This window comes from Salmo trutta, chromosome 5, assembly GCF_901001165.1.
Source record: "Salmo trutta chromosome 5, fSalTru1.1, whole genome shotgun sequence".
NCBI classification, from domain to species: Eukaryota; Metazoa; Chordata; class Actinopteri; order Salmoniformes; family Salmonidae; genus Salmo; species Salmo trutta.
Genome location: NC_042961.1, coordinates 47,024,411 through 47,044,655, shown reverse-complemented (window position 1 = coordinate 47,044,655; position 20,245 = coordinate 47,024,411). Strand labels below are relative to the sequence as shown.

At 45.0% G+C, this 20,245-nt stretch overlaps 1 protein-coding gene across 1 annotated transcript in view; it reads right to left on the bottom strand.

Moving 5' to 3' along the window:
• Positions 1 to 209: 209 nt before the first annotated feature.
• LOC115194272 (insulin receptor substrate 1-B) overlaps positions 210 to 20,245 on the bottom strand; it is a 56,549-nt gene continuing 36,513 nt past the window's right edge. Inside the window, exon 4 of the mRNA XM_029753880.1 lies at positions 210 to 1,096. Within this exon, the coding sequence (XP_029609740.1) occupies positions 1,089 to 1,096 (8 nt within the window). The 3' untranslated portion in view covers positions 210 to 1,088. The remainder of the gene's footprint in view (positions 1,097 to 20,245) is intronic.

The window sequence follows — 20,245 nt, the reverse complement described above, 5'->3', positions numbered from 1 at the left end:
CTTTTTGTGTGTATGGAACATTTCTGGTATCTTTTATTTCAGCTCATGAAATATGGGACCAACACTTTACATGTTGCATTTTATATTTTTTGTTCAGTATAGATAGGCTAAGATTACGGAAATTGTGGAGTAATCTATTTCTGTGTTATAATTAATACAAGTATTTGAAAGAACTATGTATAGTTAAATATAGTTCCATACAATTGTTATTTTTTTTGCCTTTATCGGCAACAAGTGCCAAGTGTCTCTCTGTGCATTAAATACATATTGACCAGAGCATATTGTGTAGTGTGTGAGCACGTTGGTATGGGATATAGAATAACTCTGCATTCTTGGATGAGAGGTGTGGGCAGAGAGAGATAGAGATATTGAAAGAGAGGGAGAGAGAGAAACATCTGTCAGCTACAATGAAGCGGTGAGCATAAAGTCAACAGAAGCTATGACGCTAACATCTCTCACATTAACACAGTCAGGCCAGCTAATTGCTATTATTATTATCATCATCATCATCATTATTATTATTCAGAATATATACCAGTACCGGTGCTCTCTTCTTTGTCCGTTACATCTGGTTGCCACAACATATTCTACTTCAAAAGGAGCACAAAAACGGAAGCTTCTTCAGTTCCTTAGTCAATGCTAAGTTCTTTGTAAAATGGCTACAATCAAAAAATGAGGCACTTTTGAGCAGATATATACTTCTATATATTTCCTTATAATATTATGCATATTCAGCCATCATTAGATGAAATCCTGCTTTTTGATTGGTTAATTGTGTTTTCATTTAAGTTGATGATCGAAATATATCATTGGCTCCCGGTCCACAGTCAGTCTTTATTCTTCTCTCTTATTGGCTGAGAGTCCTCCCTTCACGGGCTATCATCGGCACGCATCCCCATTGGTATCACAACCAATAAACTGAAAGCAACAAAATAAAGGTTTTCCATCAGTCTTTCCAAAGTGCTTCAGGGGCGTGACCAGTCCAACTCCTCTCTCTTCCCATTGGTTGTCACAAAAGGATGAGGAGCTCAGGGATCTCCAAGTCTCCCGTAATTTCCCCCCATAATTCCAAGGCCAGGGCATAGACATCAGCATTCTGGAAGCAGAGGAAATGGTTGGGTTAGAAGAACAGTAAACAACAGTATATGATATGAAGATGAACTAAATATTATGACATTCATCTACTGACTACATCTTATCGCCGACATTGTTTGCAAATCTACAATAAAATATCTATGTCTGTTTATCCACAGGGGAATATTGTGTTCTTAAATGACATATATACAGTGAAGTTGAACAGAGGGATGGAATGGAGGAGTGTGAGACCGCCCGAGAGAGAAATACGGAGAGAGAGGGAGGTTGGACAAGAGAGAGAGGAAAATACGGAGAGAGAGAGATTGGACAAGAAAGAGAGAAAAATACGGAGAGAGAGGGAGGTTGGACAAGAGAGAGAGAGAAATACGGAGAGAGAGGGAGGTTGGACAAGAGAGAGAGAAAAATACGGAGAGAGAGAGGTTGGACAAGAGAGAGAGAAAAATACGGAGAGAGAGAGGTTGGACAAGAGAGAGACAGAAATACAGAGAGAGAGGTTGGACAAGAGAGAGAGAAATACAGAGAGAGAGAGAGGTTGGACAAGAGAGAGGGAAATACGGAGAGAGAGAAATACGGAGAGAGGTTGGACAAGAGAGAGAGAAAAATACGGAGAGAGAGAGGTTGGACAAGAGAGAGAAATACGGAGAGAGAGGGAGAGAGAGGTTGGACAAGAGAGAGAGAAAAATACGGAGAGAGAGAGGTTGGACAAGAGAGAGAGAAAAATACGGAGAGAGAGAGGTTGGACAAGAGAGAGACAGAAATATGGAGAGAGAGGTTGGACAAGAGAGAGAGAAATACAGAGAGAGAGAGAGGTTGGACAAGAGAGAGAGAAAAATACGGAGAGAGAGAGGTTGGACAAGAGAGAGAGAAAAATACGGAGAGAGAGAGGTTGGACAAGAGAGAGAGAAATACGGAGAGAGAGAGGTTGGACAAGAGAGAGAGAAATACGGAGAGAGAGAGAGAGAGGTTGGACAAGAGAGAGAAATATGGAGAGAGAGGTTGGACAAGAGAGAGACAGAAATACGGAGAGAGAGAGAGAGAGGTTGGACAAGAGAGAGAGAGAAATAGGGAGAGAGAGAGAGAGCGAGAGAGAGAGAATGTGTGTGTGTGTGTGTGTATGTATTGTTTTAGGGCAATATAGTCTTTTCCCCATCTTATTACAAAACTAAAGCAAGTACGTCACTAAGAAAAGGTCATCGTTATTTCAATAACATGGAACCATTGAGAGCTCCACATTCACACACACAACACTTGTCTTTGTTATGGAACCTATTGTACGATTGATAATGCCGTCGAGGGTCGTACTGATGGAGGATATTTAGGCTACGGAAAGGAAAAGGACCGAAAATGCACACCATAACACAACTCTCATACGTCTTCCTCTCCATCGGTCGATTATCCCTTTATTAGGGGTAGCTAACAGTCACATGTGACAAGTATGTACTGTAGGTCTATAATAATCATCATGTTTTTAACATCGTCATTAAAGGGCAGATTAAAATAGGAGAAAAGGTTGCTGGGGGCCGGCCACATGGTGGTTACATCAAATAAACACAGTGTCACGGTTGTCGTAAGAACGGGACCAAGGCGCAGCATGAGTACAGCTCCACACATTTATTTAAGTGAAACTAACAAAACAAAATAACACTTACAAAGACCGTGAGGACGTAGTGCCCAAACACACTAACAAACAATCAATATTCCACAAAACACAGGTGGGGAAATAGCTACCTAAATATGATCCCCAATCAGAGGCAACAATAAACAGCTGCCTATAATTGGGAACCATATTAGAACCAACATAGAAATAGATATACTAGATCTCCCCCTAGTCATGCCCTGGCCTACTACACCATAGAGAACCAAGGGCTCTCTATGGTCAGGGCGTGACAGTACCCCCCCCCCCCCCCGGTGCAGGTCGTAGCCCCCGCCCCGCCCCCGGATCCGGCCAAGGTGCCGGGCTGGACGCCGTGCCTGAATTGGGCACCGGCGCAAAGGAGGGCTCTGGCCATGGAGCTGGGCTGGACGCCGTGCCTGGACTGGGCTCCGGCGCAGAGGAAGGCTCCGGCCTTGGAGCTGGGTTGGACGCCGTGCCTGGACGCCGTGCCTGGACTGGGCACCGGCGCAGAAGGCGGCTCCGGCCATGGAGCGGGACTGGACACCGTGCCTGGACTCTCCGGACCGTTGACCTTCCCGGGAAGCTCCGGGCCGTTGTCCGTCCCTGGAAGCTCCGGACAGTGGACCGTCGCAGAAGGTTCCGGACTGTGGACCGTCGCAGGAGGTTCCGGACTGGGAACCGTCGCAGGAGGTTCCGGACTGGGAACCGTCGCAGGAGGTTCCGGACTGGGAACCGTCGCCGGAAGCTCTGGACTGGGAACCGTCGCCGGAAGCTCTGGACTGAGAATGCGCACTGGAGGCCTAGTGCGTGTAGCCGGTACAGGTGGCACCGGACTGGTGACGCACTTCAGGGCGAGTGCGGGGAGCAGGCACAGGATGTACCGGACTGGGGAGGCGCACTGGAGGCCTGATGCGTGGGGCCAGCACAGGTTGCACCGGACTGGTGACACGCTCTTCAGGGCGAGTGCGAGGAGCAGGCACAGGACGTACCGGACTGGAAACACGCACTTCAGGGCGAGTGCGAGGAGGAGACACAGGACGTACCGGACTGGGGAGGCGCACTGGAGGCTAGAAGTGTGGAACCAGCCCAGGTTGCACCAGACTGATCCTCTGGTCGAATGTTGAGCAGAACACACTTGCACAACATCTCTCTCATAACTTCCCCCCATTGCCTACCTGATGGTCTCTGGCACTTCAGGGAGAGTGCAGGGAGCAGGCACATGACGTACCGTGCTGGGGAGGAGAAATGGAGATCTGGTGCGTGGAGCCGGCACAGATGGCACCGGACGAATGACCCGATCTTCAGCCCGCCTGCAGCCTACTCTTCGCCAACATCATTCTCCGATATCCTTCTTCACATTGCTTCATCGACTCCCAGGCGGGCTCTGGCTCTCTCCTTGGGTAGACCAACCACTTCTCTATCGCCGCTCCCTGGGCTCTGGCTCTACCCGCGGCTCAGCCGGCCACCCCTTGTGTCCCCCCCCAAAAATCTTGGGGTTGTCCTTGGGCTTTCTGTGGCCGCGAACCCTGGAGTCGTCGCTGTCCTCCATTATTACCTTCCGTCTGCCGCCAAGGAAGGGTTTCGCATCCACCCATTACTTCTTCCCATGTCCAAAACTCCTTTACCTCGTGGATACGCTGCTTGGTCCTCTTTTGGTGGGATATTCTGTCACGGTTGTCGTAAGAACGGGACCAAGGCGCAGCGTGAGTATAGTTCCACATATTTATTTAAGTGAAACTAACAAAACAAAATAACACTTACAAAGACCGTGAGGACGTAGTGCCCAAACACACTAACAAACAATCAATATCCCACAAAACACAGGTGGGGAAATAGCTACCTAAATATGATCCCCAATCAGAGGCAACGAAAAACAGCTGCCTCTAATTGGGAACCATATTAGCACCAACATAGAAATATATATACTAGATCACCCCTAGTCAAGCCCTGGCCTACACCATAGAGAACCAAGGGCTCTCTATGGTCAGGGTGTGACACACAGTGATGAATGGTGACCGATTGAGAAAGGATTCCCTTGTTCCCTGAAATTTCCCAGGCCTGCTCTCTAACTGCTAATGAAAAAAAAGTGTCTCGTCTATATTTCTGGTGCCTCCCCCCCCTCATTCTTCTTCTTCTTCCTGGTGCAGTGCTATATTTAGCGTCCCGGCACAGATGGTGCCAGCTAACAACAGCAGCCAGCGCAGCTCAGCCTGAGAGACGCACCAACAATCAGCCCAACGGACCCAGGGAACGCATTGGCACGCACACAAACACACGCGTCTAGACACAGAGAGTGTCTGAGGAGACAGTGACTGGGGTTTACAGAGGATTATATGGATGGCACATTAGACCAAACAGACTATTACTAAACACACACGCACCAATCCATTAAGCTAGTAGGTGCATCCTCTTCTGCTGTTCTAGATCTAAATGCGAACCACTGACATCGGTGCAGTCATATGCAACCAGACCAGACAGGAAGCGTTTCCTTTCTACTGTAATCAGATCCCTCTCTCTCTCTCCATCCTTCCCGCTCTCTGCTTGTCTATCGATCTCATTCATTTCCTTGAGTTGTCTTTCCGTTCTGAGATCGAATCGATGTGATGATGCCTGCGGGTGTCTGCGGGAGTCTGTGTGTGAGTGTGACTGTCCCTCTCTGCAGGCTCCTTAACTCTTAAGGCCAGATGGGGCTACGACCTGCTTCTGCCACTGACTGGCCAATAAACTGTTCTCTCTCTATTTCAGTCCTCCTGTCAGTCTGTCTAGGGCAGTGATGGCTCACTTATTGGGGCAGTCATTGTAGTGCGTGTGTGTTTTGGTGTGTGTCTGTGTGTGTTCGTCTGCCTGTCTGGGGCTATCAATGTCCTTTTCTGTCACGGCTCACTTTAACGATTCATTAACGATAAGACACCGTTTCCTGCGCCTTTAAGTAGATTGATTTGAGTGTGTGTGTGTGTCACCCTTGCATCTGTCAGTCTGTAAGTCAGTGTCCGCGGCCGCTCACTTAAAGTTGTTTATTAAGATGCAATGCCTTGTTCTGTGTGTCACACGCCGGTCTGTGGATCAGTGTCTTGTCTATCTGCGTCAGTTGTCTGTCTGTGATGGGGTCATTGTACTTAATAGTCTGACACTGGCTGAAACGGGGAGCCCATAGCGCACACTCGCACGCATACACACACTCCCCTCTGACCCACTGCCAATTACTTCATGGCTGTCAAGTTATATTACGTTCATTTAGGCAGGTGTGTGAATGTGAGTATGTATGAGCGTATGCATATCTTCTTAGGGATTTTAACCTGTGCAATGTGGGTACTAAAACACACAATTTCGCAGCGACAGTACGCATGCACACACAAGGTGGGGTGGGGGGGGGGGGGGGGCATCACCATAGGAAGGCCTCTGCCAAGCAAAGAGAGTGTCTTATGAAAGCCAGTAGGGAAGAGGGGACCGGTACAAAGAGCAGAGAGAGAGAGATATAGCGAGTGAGAATTGCAGTCTCTGTGTGTGTGTGTGTGTGAGAGACATCTGGGAGATGTATGTGCTGTGGATCAGGTAAGGCCTGCAGTATGCAGTAAAAGCTATGGGTGGGTGTGGCTGTGTACCGATACCGATGGAGGATAGGGACTTGTTGCTTTGGCATTTGTTTGAGGGGGAATGGGAATGAGAAAGCATGTGGGTGTGTGACTGTGCTTGTGTGTGTGCTAGTCCTGATCTGTTAAGGACGTCCTGTCCCTGGCTACAGAATGGGAGAGGGGGAAGCCAACAAGAGCAAAGGGTAGTGGGTAAAACAGTGCATGTCCTTTCTCATTCTACTGTATAACAACTCCATTCAGAACATTATGTAGCAGCCTACCTGTCGGCTCTTGATCATTGTAGCCTCTCCTTTCTCCTTCCATCATTTTAATTGCATCCTCCATTGATTAGATAACACTCACCACGCTCCACTCTCGTGAAAAGCAAGAGCAGCAGCATAAATGATAAAATGTCTCTCTCTCTCCCTTCTGCAGCAGTCGCGTTCTGATCTATATGGGCCCTTCCCGGACAAGTCAGTTAAAACTGCACATGCGACTCATGACATTATTTAGAATTCTGGATCCAGACCCGCTGGGTCCTGGGTACAGGTGGATCTGTGAAAACCTCTAATGCCCACCTTACACATTAGATAACTGTGTTGTAGGGCTGAGGTTTAAGGCTCAAGTATGCCCTATCTATGACCTGTGTTCCACAGTTTGGACATCAAGCCTCGCTCTGCCTCTCCCTCTCTTCCACTTTTCTGCCAAAGTATTCGTAGAAGGCTGTAGAATAAATACTGTTCAGTTCAGAGAGGTGATTTACTACCATAAAGACAGGCAAGGCAGCATGGGGCTCCATCCAGCCCTAGAGTCTTGACGCATTCGGCGGCCGGCGCCCTTTTGAAGGCCCTCAGATCAATTTAAAATATATATTATTATAATTATAATATATACAGTACCAGTGAAAAATGTGGACACACCTACTCACACAAGGGTTTTTCTTTATTTTTACTATTTTCTAAGATTTTTCAAAGTAGCCACCTTTTGTCTTGATGACAGCTATGCACACTCTTGGCATTCTCTCAATCAGCTTCACCTGGAATGCTTTTCCAACTGTCTTGAAGAAGTTCCCACATATGCTGAGCACTTTTTGGCTGCTTTTCCTTCACTCTGCAGTCCAACTCATCCCAAACCATCTCAATTGGGTTGATGTCAGGTGATTGTGGAGGCCAGTTCATCTGATGCAGAACTCCATCACTCTCCTTATTGGTCAAATAGCCCTTACACAGCCTGGAGGTGTGTTGGGTCATTGTCCTGTTGAAAAACAATTGATAGTCCCACTAAGCACAAGCCAGATAGGACGGAGTATTGCTGCAGAATGCTGTGGTAGCCGTGCTGGTTAAGTGTGACTTGAATTCTAAATAAATCACAGACAGTGTCACCAGCAAAGAACCCCCTCACCATCACACCACCTCCTCCATGCTTCACGGTGGGAACCACACACGTGGAGATCATCCGTTCACCTACTCTGTGTCTCACAAAGACACGGCGGTTGGAACCAAAAATCTCAAATTTGGACTCATCAGACCAAATGACAGATTTCCACTGGTCTAATGTCCATTGCTCGTGTTTCCTGGCCCAAGCAAGTCTCTTCTTCTTATTGGTGTCCTTTAGTAGTGGTTTCTTTGCAGCAATTCGACCATGAAGGCCTGATTCAGTCTCCTCTGAACAGTTGATGTTGAGAAGTGTCTGTTACTTGAACTCTGTGAAGCATTTATTTGGGCTGCAATTTCTGAGGCTGGTAACTCTAATGAACTTATCCTCTGCAGCAGCGGTAACTCTGGGTCTTTCTTTCCTGTGGCAGACCTCACGAGAGCCAGTTTCATCATAGCACTTGATGGTTTTTGCGACTGCCCTTGAAGAAACTTTCAAAGTTCTTGACATTTTCCGGATTGACTGTTCTTCATGTCTTAAAGGAATGGATATCATAAGGTGAATGCACCAATTTGTAAGTCGCTCTGGATAAGAGCGTCTGCTAAATGACTTAAATGTAAATGTAATGATGGACTGTCCATCCAACTACCTCATCCGCATACTGTTATTTATTTAATTTATTTTGATCCTTTGCACCCCAGTATCTCTACTTGCACATTCATCTTCTGCACATCTATCACTCCAGTGTTTAATTGCTATATTGTAATTATTTCGCCACTATGGCCTATTTATTGCCTTACCTCCCTTATCCTACCTCATTTGCACACACCGTATATACACTTGTTCTATTGTATTATTGACTGTATGTTTTTTATTCCATGTGTAACTCTGTGTTGTTGTTTGTGTCACACTGCTTTGCTTTATCTTGGCCAGGTCGCAGTTGTAAATGAGTGTCACAGGATCCAACGAAAGTGGCGCCCCTCCTCGGTCGGGCGGCGCTCGGCGGTCGTCGTCGCCGGCCTATTAGCTGCCACCGATCGTTGTTTCTGTCGTTTAGTTTTGTCTGTCTGTTCCGCACCTGTTTTGTGTTGTCATTAGTGGGGATTTATTTAAGGTGTGTTTTCAGTTGGGATTTTGTGCGGGATTGTTGATTGTCCACTCAGGACGGTGGTCCGTGTTTTATTACGGGTTTGTTTTCTGACAGTTTAAGGAAGAGAGGATTTACCGGGTTGCGCCCCGTGCCTTTTTTGTGCCGCTAATATATATAGTTCGCAATATCGGGAATGTGTTTTTCCCAGGCAGTCTGTCTGTAGCGCCCTGTGCCTCGGGGTTTTGTTTTTTGTGTGTCAAATTATTAAAAGGACACTCAACTCCAGCACCTGTCTCCTGCATCTGATTCCGCCTTACACCAGTCCAAGTCAACTGTGACAATGAGAACATGTTCTCAACTAGCCTACCTGGTTAAAAAAAAACCTGTTATTTCTCTTTGCTTATTTGAGCTGTTCTTACCATAATATGGACTTGGTATTTTACCAAATAGGGCTATCTTCTGTATACCACCCCTACCTTGTCACAACACAACTGATTGGCTCAAACGCATTAAGAAGGAAAGAAATTCCACAGATGAACTTTTAACAAGGCACACCTGTTAATTGAAATGCATTCCAGGTGACCTCATGAAGCTGGCTGAGAGAATGCCAAGAGTGTGCAAAGCTGTCATCAAGGCAAAGGGTGGCTTCTTTGAAGAATCTCAAATATAAAATATATTTTGATTTGTTTGACACTTTTTTGGTCATTGCATGATTCCATGTGTTATTTCATAGTTTTCATGTCTTCACTATTACTCTACAATGTAGAAAATGAATGAGTAGGCATGTACAAACTTTTGACTGGTACTGTATATATATATATATATATATATATATATATATATATATATATATATCAGTTGGGGTCTCAACTTACTTTTGCAAGTTAGAATAGTAGAATACACAAGGTGCAATTTAGAAATTGGTTGTTCATCAGCAGTTTTTCTCTTGTTATGTCAGTCACTGATAGTCACTCAATTAGCCATGTCAGCTAACACTTTATAGATTGGTAAATCAGTTTAGCAGCCAGCCATCTAAACTTAGTAACCATGGTAAATTTACCGTTCGGGGGGGCCCCAATGATTTTGTTAGTCAGTCTCAATCAGATATCATTTTATAAATTGCAAACATTTTTCTCCACCCTATGGCAAAATGTGTAGAATTGCATGAAATTGACTGTAAAACATTTCTCTCTGCTGTCAAGAGGTGGGCTGCTAAAATGTTTTGCACACAATGTAGCACCCGCAAGCATCAGCAGTTCAGCCTTTTTGTGGGCCCCCACCCCCATCAAAATTGCCCATCCCTGGTCTAGACACTAATCTTGGGTCAGTTTTGTTTGTACTCGCAGAGTGGTTGAGGTTAGGGGAGGGTAACCTGATCCTAGCTCTGTGGTTAAGAAAAACATGTACCTCGAAGGCTATTTCACATCCCCTGTTTCTTTGTTTCACCTAAAACTGATTTTTCAAAGTCAGAAATATTGGGTACTAGATTAGAGCCCCAAAAGGATTGATTGACAAACTTCTTAGGAAATGTAGACAAAGAGAGAACAAAACTGCTGACCAAATTTCTTATTAGCGAACAGCATACCATGACTCAGGAGGGAGAAACGTGTGTGTGTGTGGACGTGCCCGGACCATACCCCTGTCCTGAGACCTCCTAATAAACGGTGTAATTATTTATAGAGATGTAAGTGGCATCCCATCAATCCAGTCCCCCCCTCCCTCCTCCCTGTGATGTTTAGAGTTACCATGTGTAACCTTAGGACCTTCATTCAGAGGAGTGCAGTTCTGTGAAACAGGGGGCACAGGAGAGAGTGTGTGTGCGACAGACAAGTGTGTATGTATGTGTGTGTGTGTGTGAAAGACAAGTGTGTGTGTGTGTGTGTTCATGTGGCAGGTAGACAGCCAGCCAGGCCCAACATGGCACCGCAAATATTTATCCATGAGCCTAGGGAATGCTAGGTACTCCATAGGGGCTCTCTCCTTCCCTTCTCCTCACCAGTGGCAAAAGAAAGAGAAAAATATAACATATTTTTTAGAACTCTCAACACCCTCCCTCCATCCATCCATTTCTCTCCCCCCCCCCCCTCCCCCCATGTAAGTAGGTTGATAGACTTACAGTGGTAGATTTTTTGCTCTGCTCATCCTAATGAAATGTTGGCGTTTGGAGCCCTGTGGTGAAGAGACAGCTGATGTGTGTGCGTGTGTTTGTACCGGAATGTCTGTGTGTGTGTGCGTGCATGTTTGATATATGTGTAAACATGTGTCGCTGAGGGGGAGAGCAGCAGTAGAGTTGCTGGCTGGTCGTGTGTAAGGGAGAGCGGTGGGATCCAGTTGGATCAGTTGGACTATCTGGACAGCAGGGTAACAGTAGCTGTCTGTAGTCATAAAGCATGTCTGCAACGCTGCTGTTTTTAACCATCCCAGGAGGCTATGTCCCCAACACACACACGTACGCTTCGCAGACCTTGGCTCACACACTAAGAAACACACTAGGACTGACCCCATTTAGTCGACAGGTTGATTGTTTGGTCAGTAGGCTGTTGGTTGACCGCAAAAAATATACAGCGCCTTCGGAAAGTGTTCAGACCCCTTGACTCTTTCCACATTTTGTTAGAGCCTTATTCTAAAATTGATTAAAAAAATAAAAATCCTCAGCAATCTATACACAATACACCAAAATGACAAAGCAAAAACTGGTTTGTAGAATGTTTGCAAATGTATTAAATATAAAAAACAGAAATACCTTCTTTACATAAGTATTCAGACCCTTTGCTATGAGACTGGAAATTGAGCTCAGGTGCATCCTGTTTCCATTGATCATACTTGAGATGTTTTTACGACTTGATTATGGTCCACCTGTGGTAAATTCAATTGGACATGATTTGGAAAGACACACACCTGTCTATATAAGGTCCCACAGTTGACAGTGCATGTCAGAGCAAAATCAAGCCATGAGGTCGAAGGAATTGTCCGTAGAGCCCCGAGACAGTATTGTGTCAACGCACAGCTCTGAGGAAGGGTACCAAAACATTTCTGCAGCATTGAAGGTCCCCAAGAACACAGTGGCCTCCATCACACTTAAATTGAAGAAGTTTGGAACCACCAAGACTCTTCCTAGAGCTGGCAGCCTAGAGCTACCTAAAGCTAGAGCTACCCGCAATACACCAGTCTCAACGTCAACAGTGAAGAGGCGACGCCGGGATGCTGGCCTTCTAGGCAGAGTTGCAAAGAAAAAGCCATATCTCAGACTGGCCAATAAAAAAAAAGATTAAGATGGGCAAAAGAACACAGACACTGGACAGATGATCTCTGCCTAGAAGGCCAGCATCCCGGTGTCGCCTCTTCACTGTTGATATTGAGACTGGTATTTGCGGGTACTATTTAATGAAGCTGCCAGTTGAGGACTTGTGAGGCATCTGTTTCTCAAACTAGACTCTGATGTACTTGTCCTCTTGCTCAGTTGTGCACCGGGGCCTCCCACTCCTCTTTCTATTCTGGTTAGAGACAGTTTGCGCTGTTCTGTGAAGGGAGTAGTGCACAGCATTGTACAAGATCTTCAGTTTCTTGGCAATTTCTCACATGGAATAGCCTTCATTTCTCAGAACAAGAATAGACTGACAAGTTTCAGAAGAAAGGTCTTTGTTTCTGGCCATTTTGAGCCTGTAATCGAACCCACAAATGCTGATGCTCCAGATACTCAACTAGTCTAAAGAAGGCCAGTTGAATTGCTTCTTAAGCACAGCTGAAAACTGTTGTGCTGATTAACATATTTGCAAAAGGGTTTTCTAATGATCAATTAGCCTTTTAAATTGATAAACTTGGATTAGCTAACACAACGTGCCATTGGAACACAGGAGTGATGGTTGCTGATAATGGACCTCTGTACGCTTATGTAGATGTTCCATAAAGAAATCAGCCGTTTCCAGCTACAATAGTCATTTACAACATTAACAATGTCTACACTGTATTTCTGATCAATTAGATGTTATTTTAATGGACAAAAAATGTGCTCTTCTTTCAAAAACAAGGACATTTCTAAGTGACCCGAAATTTTTGAACGGTAGTGTACATCTACTGAAAAAAGACAGATCCTGTTTGTTTAATAGCCTACCAAATTCGGCTGTTTTTAATCTTTGCTATGTGGTAGTAAAGGCTTTACACTTTTTTCTCTGGTATTACTTATAATTGATTTAGTGTTGTTTACACTTTTACAAAATTAAAATAATAATGTCTCATCACTGCAACTCCCCAATGGGCTCGGGAGAGGCGAAGGTCGAGTCACGCATCCTCCGGAACATGACCCACCAAACCTCGCTCCTAAACACCCACCCTTAACCCAGAAGCCAGCTGCACCAACATGTCGGAGGAAACACCATTCAACTGACGACCGTAGGGCAGCCTGCAGGCGCCCGGCCCGCCACAAGGAGTTGCTAGAGCGCGATGTGATTTCATCACACAGCACGAGTCATTCATGTTTAAAAATGCAATCAAGCATTTTAGTTTTAAAATCAAATAAAACGACTCAAATAATTAGCGTAATAAACGGTTCAATTTCGGAAATTGTTTTTAGTCTTTGCTGTTAAAAAGGCTTTACAAAAAAGCATTACAACAAGACTGTCTGGTACGTTTATAATTAATTTACATTTTAGTCATTTAGCAGACACTCTTATCCAGAGCGACTTACAAGAGCAATTAGGGTTAAGTGCCTTGCTCAGGGGCACATCGACAGATTTTTCACCTGGTCAGCTTGGGGATTCGATCCAGTGACTTTTCGTTTACTGGCCCAACGCTCTTAACCGCTAGGCTACCTACCTGCCGCCCGACATTTAGTGTTGTTTACATCGTTCCAAACGGCCAGAAAAATTATATTGTAATCTAACAGCACCTGTTTGGCACACATAATATGCACGCAGTGCCTGCTCCTTGCCTTCTATTTCTTGATCGCCAGTATTTTCCACAACTAGTCAAATTTATTCCACACATCCGACTTCCCCTTTAACTCCTGAGCAACCAGTAAATATTCCCACGAGTTTATTTGTCACGTCCTCCGCATCCATTCTGCTGTCACATGTGTTCGGAGTTTGTTATAACCAATTTATTGATGTGATTATAATATGCTATAGGTCAGGCCCTATTGGTCACATGAATGCAATAAAGAGAGCTGAGGGAATTGGGAATGTTTTTCCTAAAGAAATGAGAGATTTCGGTATGATAACTTTTCAGTCAGAAATGGCTGTAATTATGTTACAGCTTCAGCAACATGGACAGAGCCATAAACACTGTTGAAGTTCCGTAGTGGTCGCTGCAGTATGGAGGCGAGAGAGACAACGGGTGCTAGTCACAGTCACTCGCTGTCAGTTGTGAGCACCATCAAATCCATTGCGGTCAGACTCCCTTTAGTCATTTGTGTGCCTTAATTATTTCATCAAACAGTTCGCTTAAAGTATCCGACAAGCTCAGTGCATATAGTTGATTTGATTAAAACACATATGATGTGTCTATAAATGGAAAAATACACGTTATAGACCAATCGACACACACACACACACACACACACACACACACACACACACACACACACACACACACACACACGTCACCATAATCTTTCACAAAACACATAATCAACCAACAGCACTTAACAACACAAATACACAGTCAGGCAAAAATGTTACCACTCTGCCCGACCCCATGGGCACACAGTCGCCAGTATATATTTAAATGCACCCTCAGTGGTGCTTGATGCGCGTTTTGGTTGGTAATATGATATACAGTGAGGGAAAAAAGTATTTGATCCCCTGCTGATTTTGTACGTTTGCCCACTGACAAAGAAATGATCAGTCTATCATTTTAATGGTAGGTTCATTTGAACAGTGAGAGAGACAGAATAACAACAACAAAAATCCAGAAAAACGCATGTCAAAAATGTTATAAAATGATTTGCATTTTAATGAGGGAAATAAGTATTTGACCCCCTCTCAATCAGAAAGATTTCTGGCTCCCAGGTGTCTTTTATACAGGTAACGAGCTGAGATTAGAAGCACACTCTTAAAGGGAGTGCTCCTAATCTCAGTTTGTTACCTGTATAAAAGACACCTGTCCACAGAAGCAATCAATCAATCAGATTCCAAACTCTCCACCATGGCCAAGACCAAAGAGCTGGAATGGGCTACAAGACCATCGCCAAGCAGCTTGGTGAGAAGGTGACAACAGTTGGTGCGATTATTCGCAAATGGAAGAAACACAAAAGAACTGTCAATCCCCCTCAGCCTGGGGCTCCATGCAAGATCTCACCTCGTGGAGTTGCAATGATCATGAGAACGGTGAGGAATCAGCCCACAACTACACGGGAGGATCTTGTCAATGATCTCAAGGCAGCTGGGACCATAGTCACCAAGAAAACAATTGGTAACACACTACGCCATGAAGGACTGAAATCCTGCAGCGCCCGCAAGGTCCCCCTGCTCAAGAAAGCACATATACATGCCCGTCTGAAGTTTGCCAATGAACATCTGAATGATTCAGAGGACAACTGGGTGAAAGTGTTGTGGTCAGATGAGACCAAAATGGAGCTCTTTGGCATCAACTCAACTCGCCGTGTTTGGAGGAGGAGGAATGCTGCCTATGACCCCAAGAAACCATCCCCACCGTCAAACATGGAGGAGGAAACATTATGCTTTAGGGGTGTTTTTCTGCTAAGGGGACAGGACAACTTCACCGCATCAAAGGGACGATGGACGGGGCCATGTACTGTCAAATCTTGGGTGAGAACCATTGAAAATGGGTCGTGGATGGGTATTCCAGCATGACAATGACCCAAAACACACGGCCAAGGCAACAAAGGAGTGGCTCAAGAAGAAGCACATTAAGGTCCTGGAGTGGCCTTAATGTGCTTCTGTGGAGGGAGCTGAAGGTTCGAGTTGCCAAACGTCAGCCTCGAAACCTTAATGACTTGGAGAAGATCTGCAAAGAGGAGTGGGACAAAATCCCTCCTGAGATGTGTGCAAACCTGGTGGCCAACTACAAGAAACGTCTGACCTCTGTGATTGCCAACAAGGGTTTTGTCACCAAGTACTAAGTCATGTTTTGCAGAGGGGTCAAATACTTATTTCCCTCATTAAAATGCAAATCATTTTATAACATTTTTGACATGCGTTTTTCTGGATTTTTTTGTTGTTATTATGTTGTTATGTTCAAATAAACCTACCATTAAAATTATAGACTGATCTATAGACTGATCATTACTTTGACAGTGGGCAAACGTACAAAATCAGCAGGCGATCAAATACTTTTTTCCCTCACTGTATACCCAGTTGTACTCTAAAAGCCTTTTCAATCCATCTGCAGTTGACCTCACTGTGAAAAGATGTGGCCACTCCAGGACCACTTAAACACACAGACACAGTACACAAACACGCCTAACCCCACCACTCCAGCCGCTGATGAATAGAAACAGATAGACTAGACAAAGGACAAACGAATATGAAATGAAAAATCAACAAACAAAGCCGGGGAGGGGTGGCACGTCTTCCTGATCTGTCATCCCTCACTCCACTGGATGTAAGCATTCTCTCTCTCTCTCTCTCTCTCTCTCTCATATTCCTAACCAGGAAGTGTTAATCGGGGAGTATAGTGGTTATTTCCTTTCCATTCCTGGGTGAGTCAATCCTTTCATAAGGCCTAATGCACCAAAGATTAGGTTCTATGTGCTTCTCTGCGGCTGGCGGAGAACATTGTGTGACGGACACTAATTACTGACGCTGGCTCGCTGAGCATCACAAGCCTACTGACATGGGATGTGTTCCAAATGGTAGAGAGACAGAGACCAAGGATGCAAACTGGTCAGGGCACAAAAAGGTGACACTTTTTTTTGCACTGAAACATTGAAATAAATCCCTGCTTGGGGGAAAAGCGGGTTTTAACTAATTAAACAACAAAGAATATGATCTACATGATCAGTCTCTGTGTGTAAAATAAAAAGTGGTTAATGTGAACCTAACTCACAGCTAAAAAATGTAAAGAAAGCAATCCAATGTTATTTGTTGCCTAGACTTTACTGCAAATGACACTCAAGTCTTGAAAAAAAACAATCCACTAATATTGCAGTTAGCCATGACAGTCTTTATAATAGAACACTTGTGACCACACACATCTAAATATTGCACTTGGGGGGAAAAAACCATCTTAAAGTAGAAATAGAAGGAAACAAACAGACATTCTATTTTTGCTCTATTATAGTGGCCACTACAGTAGACATCGATCAAGTGCACAAGGCTCCATGTGTGCAAAAATAATATTCACTGAGTTAAAAAATGTAATAATCCCCCCTCACTCACACAAGTGTTACTGTCGAGTTCAACACAACAAATACAATATCTTTGGGCTGCAGTGCACATTATTACATTGTACCCTTTCTGCCTGTGGACATCTGTTCTACAATGTGCCAGCAAAAGTGAGAAAGAGGGAAAGTGTGTGGTGCTCCTTTCACCTCTATAGTGGCATCCAGTTTAAGCCAGGCCCAGCTCCACTTGATCCCTGAATCCACTTGTTTAACAAGCAACGCCTCATTTTCACTTAATTCTCTCATTCTGAGAATTAACCACATACTATAGAGGGAAAACATGAGTTCAGCTAGTAGTTAATTCGTCAGCTAGTTAACATTTCACACAGATTGCCAGGGTCCAGTAAGCAACTAACGCGTTATAACTTGAGGGACGGCAACGTTAACAGTTAATACTATAGCGAATTGGTTAGGTTACTAATGTTAGCTCATGTGATGTTGTAACGTTAGCTAGCTAATGTTAGCTGTCTGGCTTTATTAGCCAGCGAATTTTCACACCATAAACTCAATTATTTGATCAGTTAAATTGGCTAATGTTGCTCAACATTTCTCTGGCTAGCTAAGGGAGAATTCGATCCAGCTAGCAAGATAACGTTACTCAATGCTAACAATACTTGTTCCACCTCAAACTTTCCAAATGGCCGTTTTTTTCGGTTACAGCTCAAGCAGTACGCTTCATCACCTTCTCACCCGTTGTCTCCGTGGTGTGGCTTCTCACCTAGGTTACCTCTTCGTTATCGTCAGAGGACGCGCTGCTGTAAGTTAACTGGCAAACTGCCTTTCCACTCTCCGCTCTTTCCAGAGCGCTCGCGGATGCTGTAACTGGCACATTGGTTGTCTCTTCTCTCTTCAGTCAGTTGATGCATTCTGTTGTTATGTGAATGATTGGCTGAGCCTTGGATACAGCCAGTATTGCTCCAAACACGCATCCCCCTTTTGCATACAGCCAGTAGTGATCCAAAGCCCCCCCTCCTCACCCAAACTTTTCTCATCGGCTCTGCACAAATCACGAAGGTCACCTATTTTGGATTCAAAAACCGAAACCGGTGACTAGTTTGCATCCCTGAGAGACACAGATGTACATAATTGCACACAAATACACAGTTGTGTGCGCGCACACACACACACACACACACACACACACACACACACACACACACACACACACACACACACACACTCTCTCTCTCTCTAACACCAGCCTCTGTGGCATTTCTGTGACAACATATAAATGAGTCACACACACACAATACACAGCCTCCACCAAGACACACTCCTCAGAGTGTCCGTGACATTTCTGCAGGGACTTTTTTTCTGTTTCAGTGGCAGAAGCCTTGAAGGTTAACGACGATAACAAGCACCACAGTGAGAGAAAGACAAGCAACTTCCTCTCCTCTCGCTGTCCATTACCTCTGCTGCCCTCTTGCACATTGATGACATAATTCAGCTGTGTCTAGCTGAAGCAGTTTGTTCTTCTCTCTCTACATGATTGAACCAGTCTTTGCACTGAGAGCTGGTCTCAGAGAGTTTGTGTGTGTGTGTGTGTCTGTGATTCAGCAAACACACAGTCGCCATCTGATCCAATATTACTAACCTGACCTCTTCAACATCACAACATCACATCCCCTCTCTGTCACCCTGGGTTGATCCTCTACATGCACTATAACCTGGGGCGGCAGGAAGCCTAGTGGTTAGAGCGTTGGGCCAGTAACCGAAAGTTTGCTAGATCGAATCCCCGAGCTGACAAGGTAAAAATCTGTCGTTCTGCCCCCGAACAAGGCAGTTAACCCACTGTTCCTAGGCCGTCAATGTAAATAAGAATTTGTTCTTAACTGACTTGCCTAGTTAAATAAAACAAAAAATACCCCCTGACCCCATGTGGCCTTTACACATCACTCATCTTTCCCACTGACAAATGAGACCCTCTGCCTCAGCATTGACCCAAGTCTGTGACACACACACACACACCAGTCCAACCTCCCCCATGTGAGAACTGTCTCATTAGCAGACAGTAATCAGCTTAGTGTTCTGGAACGCCCACTGGCACAAAGCTCTTTACAGACAAACCCAGTTAGAGAGAGAGAGAGAGAGAGAGAGAGAGAGAGAGAGAGAGAGAGAGAGAGAGAGAGAGAGAGAGAGAGAGAGAGAGAGAGAGAGAGAGAGAGAGAGAGAGAGAGAGAGAGAGAGAGAGAGAGAGATTGATGGGAGCAAGAGGGGGAGAGAGTTCATGAGCAGAGGAGGGCAAGAACGCAACACGAGAGAGAGAGAGTGGTAGAGAAAGAGGGAGAGAATGGAAGAAAGACAAAGACAAAAAGAAACAAAATGGCAAAAACAAAGAGAGCGAGAGAAAGAATGAGAGGAAATGCATGAAAGAGGGCGTGTGTCATGGAGAGTGAAAAAGAGAGAGAAACCCTCTTCCGTCCTTAGAGAAGTGCTCCCATGGACTCAACGACCCTTTGAGTCTGTACTAGTATACCACACACACACAACCACCCACACACATAACCACAAACAAACACACACGCTCCTTAAACCACAAACATGATCATAAGAAGAAAGAGGGGGGGAAATAGAGAGAAGGAGGGAGGGAGGAAGAGAGGGAGAGAAATAGAGAGAGATAAATAAACGCCAGGAGAGAGTGAGTGGGTCCACTGCCAAGAAAGCAGTCTTAAGGCCTTCTGCAGACTTGAGCCTGGCTGAGGCCTTAAGGCATTAGGGGAGAGGCTTTTTGGCTATCCCCTTTTCCTGTGATTTGATTGGCTTCCAGATCAGTCTGAGCCCTTCCCTAGTGAAGGCGAGAGGAGCCCCAACCACGTGTGTACATAAACACAGCAACCTGAGAGTTTATTAAAACGTAACAACTTTTTTTATGACAATTTTATTTGAGAGGAACACACACACACACACACACACACACACACACACACAAATGCGCAAGCACACACTCTTTCGCACACTTGTCTGGCGCCCCATTGACTGGTTTGACTGCCAAGAAGACCTTTTCTCTTAGCGCCGCGCGTGTGTGTGTGTTCGTCGGAGCATTTGAATAAAGCACTGAGAATTCAAAACACGACTAGCCTACTTAGTCATTGGATCTCCCCATTAGAATCAACCAGACTGGCATACAGAGAGGGAACATGTATGTGTGTGTGTGTGTG